This window comes from Asparagus officinalis, chromosome 4 (assembly GCF_001876935.1).
Source record: "Asparagus officinalis chromosome 4, Aspof.V1, whole genome shotgun sequence".
NCBI lineage: Eukaryota > Viridiplantae > Streptophyta > Magnoliopsida > Asparagales > Asparagaceae > Asparagus > Asparagus officinalis.
Window position 1 is genome coordinate 63,919,203 of NC_033797.1, and position 4,357 is coordinate 63,923,559.

Here is a 4,357-nt window from a genome sequence, read left to right on the forward strand (position 1 = left end):
GGAGGAGTTTAGATAACCCAAATGACGAAGAGAGAAGAAAGGACTTCTCATATGATGATGCCCTATTTATAGGGGCGGGAAAAGGGTCGAATCAAGGGTCGCGATCTTCAATTAAGGTCGTTTGATGAGATCCCTCCCCAACAGTTAAGGTGTTATTTGTCAGATGTCCGTTATTCTGACAAGGCTCGTATAAAGGGACGAACTCCAGAACGAACCGCGAGGTAATGCTCATTTTTGTAGTAAACACGAAGTTCATGATAAAACCAGGTTCGTGAGATAAACTCCTCAAGTTCGAAATGCCTATTCAAAGTGTTTCAGACTACATACAACCCGATTCAAGTCTGAAAATTTTGAAGGGGGTTTTGTAGGCATTCAAAAATGCCAAAACTCAAAATGTGAAAAAGGAGGGTCAGGAAAATGAACCCCTTCTCAATCAGAAACAAGGTTCGTTGTTTAGAAAAGATCAACCTCAAGAACAAGAGTCGCCACGTAGCTGAGCTCAACATCAAAAGATAAAGTTCATTATTGAATAGAACAGATCTACGAGACTCGAAACTCGTCATTGGATACGAGGTTCGAGGTTCACTAGTGGATACGAGACTCGGAGCTCGTCATTGGATACGAGGTTCGAGGTTCATTGGTGAATACGGGGTTCGAAGCTCGTCATTGGACATGAGGTTCAAAACTCATTGCTTGACATGAAACTCATTAGTGAAGATGAGGCTCGTCAAAAGGGAACTTACAAGACTTACTACGTAGTTGGACTCAGCTGTCGAAGATAGAGTTCATTAGTGAAAGCGAGGTTAGTCAGACGAAGTCAGTGAAGACAATTCGTCAGGAGAAACTGGTCTACTGGAATGTTTGCTTGGTAAGACGAACCTCGAGGCTCGTCTTACTTGACAAACTCCGTTTCAATTGAGGTCGAAGTTCGTCATCCGCGTGGGATTTACCTATAATGGCTCCGAAGACTTAGTCAGCCACATGAGCTAATCTTTAGGAGCACGTTATGACGTGCGATGATTTGGAGGAGGTAGTTACGCCCCTCTACCAGTGATTGTAGCACGTCAGTTACGTGCTTAAACCCTATAAATAGCCATGGATGGCTATAGAGAAAGGGGTGTGGATTAATTGAGACTTTTAATCATCAGAAATCAGAGCTTTTGCTTGCAAATCCGGAGTTTGAATTTTGATTCCAGCCGGTTAACGAAGGTCAGATGCTCTTGTGATCTTGGTCTGATCGTCAACGGGAGGTTAGCTCGACTCAAGCATCGGGGGAAGCATCCTTTCGCCACCTAGAACCCACCTTAAACAAAAGAGAAGCTGAATTAATCTTTTCTTCCTCTGTAATCGAGAGATTGTGAGTGATATTAAGGGTTTCGTACCAAGTGATCGAACCCATTTCTTAAAACAAGAGAATCATTTAATCCTTAAATTTTTCGACCTTATAGTCGCCGTTTTCAACTTGGATCTCATCTCCAATCTCCTCTCCGATCTCATCTTCGAGCTTGTTGTCATTCTCGTCGTCAAGCTACTCTCCTTGGTTTCGTCGCCGTTTTCAGTCCTCGCATTTTCTCCTCCCTGTTTTCTAGGGTTTGCTCTAGAAATCGAGTCCATATCTCGCTAACGAGAGCTTTCTAGGGTTTGCTCCACCTATCTCTTCTCACGATATTTGATCAAATCAGGAGGTTCAATCTTTCGTACTGGAGATCGAAAAACCCCTTGATTTCAGTTATTTTTTTCGATGCCTTCGTTTTCTCTAATTGCAGTTGTTTTACCACGGACTTGTTCGATTCCGCGCTTGATTTAGGTCTTATGTAGATTTTGAGTGCTGATGTGTGGACGAGAAACACTAGTCCCAAGAATGTGAATGGATATTTTGATTTCTCAATTCACATTTGTAATTTTATTAGATTTTGGACCTGAATGTTTGTTTGGAGCTTATGCGTTTAAAATGAACCTGATATGGATTTATCTAGTTAAGTGCTTTTATGATATATTTTGTGTTCTGCATCATGATTGGGTGATTGTTAGGATTGGAGAATGAACTTCTAGTTATTACCACTAGTTTATCTTAGAAACTTTGGATCCTGTTGTTAATGCATCCTCATTTTCACTATTCATAACTTGTGAATACTGCAATGGTAGCTACTTAAACGAGTGATCTGTAGACAAATTCTCATTTTGTTTCTGTTGTATATCTTGAGTTCAGAAGTTAATTGTTTGGTGGAGATAACACCACTTCCGTTGAGAAAACCCTCCCTTTGTTCTGGGTATTATTTGCTTCTCAAATTTGTGATGTCCCCAATTTTTCTTTTAAATAAGCATACCCCTGTGATGTTGGATATGTGCCTTGGTTAGAACTCAAAACCATGTTTGATACATCTCCAATGTGATAAAGTATCTGATAAGAATCCAGGATTTTTGACCTTGCCTCCCATTTTTTAGTGCAAAGCTGTTAAATCCTCACTGAAATCACGGAAACCAGTAGCTTGGTATATATAGTCATCATTAAACTAAAATAGAGGAAAGAGCAACTATATTAACTACCGCTTCACTGTAAGGACATCATAAGCTGCCCACTTAAAGATCCAACAATTAAGCATCAGACTTTATTGCCAGCGTTACAAACAAGATACTCTGCAAACCTCTTCACATAATCATCATGAAGAGCTTGATCGCCAACCATAGCTCCCATTTCCCTTGCTTTTGCTCTTAGCGCCTCCCCCTCATCAGAGACCATCGCTACCCTCAAACACTTGGCAATCTCGTCTCTACTGAAAGATCCGTCCTCGTTCCTCCCGACCTCAATCCCGACTCCCTTCTCCGCGAGGAACCTAGCGTTCAAACCCTGGTCGAATATGAGCGGCATGAGCACGGGCATGTGCCCGTGCCTGAGCGACTCCACGATCGAGCCCAGCCCACAGTGGAATAGCGACCCGCCGATGGATTCATGGGCCAAGATCTCCAATTGCGGGGCCCAGCCCACTTCAACTATCCCCCGCCCATTTATTCTGTCCGTGAAGCCTTCGGGCAGTGCTTCGCTGATTTCGCCGGTGAGCCAGCTAGGCCACCTTAAGGCCCACAGGAAAGGGACGTCAGACATTTCCAGCCCGTGGGCTATCTCGCGGACCTCGTGCGGGCTGAATTTGTACTCGCTTCCGAAACTAACAAACACGACCGACCGGGCCTTCTGTTTATCCAGCCAACCGAAAGTTTCCCTCCACCCTCCCTCCTTGTCCTCCAAATCACCCGTCGGCGATGGCGGCAGGAGCCCGACGGGAATAACCGGCTTCTTGTAAAACCCCTCAAGCAACTCCAAATACTCTCCTTCATACTCATGACAACTCCTTATCGCAACCGCATCAGAACCCTCGACCCCGAGCTTCACCCGATCAACAGATCACCAGCATAGCACCCCGAACTACGCACGAAAACAACTCGGATAGAACTATCTCAGCCTTCGCGTCTCTTAAAACCGACCCCGAATCAAAACGCGATCCATTTCGGACTTTGTCCGTCAAGCTCTCCGCCGCAACCAGGTCCTTTTACGGGCCTCCGTCGGCCCAACTTCTCTGCCGGGCCGATAAAGCCATGGCTTGCGCGCGGAAAGTTAGTAAGCATAACGCGAACTTGATCCCAGTCTCCCTACGATGGGCCGGCCCAATGATGACGAAGTCGTAAATAATCGCAATCATGGATGACTCGTTAGGAACTGGCGGAGGGGGAGGAAGAGGAGGTCGTAGGCGGCTTTGAGGAGGTGCGTTTGGTCAGTGGGAGGTCGCGGGCGTAGTCGGCGGCAGCGAGGAGGAGGGAGCGGGTGAGTCCGACGAAGGAGAGTGGCCGGCGGGGAGTTTGGCGGCGCGAGGGGCGCGAAGGTTGGATGGGGTGGTAGGATGCAAGAGACACGGTGGCCGAAGTTTGCTAAAGGAGATGGAGAGCTGAGGGGGGATTAAGTGGCCCAAAGGCCAGCCATGGGAATATTCCTATGTGAAGGGTTTTTGTTGTAGTGTTGGTGTCGCGCATGAGGGTGGGGGGGGGGGGGGGGGATGGGGGGGGGGGATGGGGTAATGGAAGAGAGGGTGAAGGTGATTAGGTGTGGAGGAAAGGAGTGTAGTTATGAGGGCGAGTGGAGAAGCACGATGTTGGTTTGCACGAAGTGGATGATCCCTTCGGGGGACTCTGTTCTTCTTCTTGTGTGCGTGATGCCGCCGGTCTTCAGACGCCTGTTTTTAATAATTAATTAGTACTAAAACTTGGCTACGTCACTAATTATGATGCAGTTATATTTGAGGACAGGAGCAAATTAAAATGCTCGTCTCTATTACTCTTCAACTGTATATTTTCTACTTCAAATTAA

General features: G+C 46.1%; 1 protein-coding gene across 1 annotated transcript; it reads right to left on the reverse strand.

The window, feature by feature from the left end:
• On the reverse strand, window positions 2,473-3,400 carry LOC109838821 (putative UDP-rhamnose:rhamnosyltransferase 1; the record flags this gene model as incomplete). The annotated part of the gene is made up of 1 exon (XM_020407244.1): window positions 2,473-3,400. A coding segment is annotated over one exon (798 nt), but the record flags the coding sequence as incomplete, so codon positions are not given.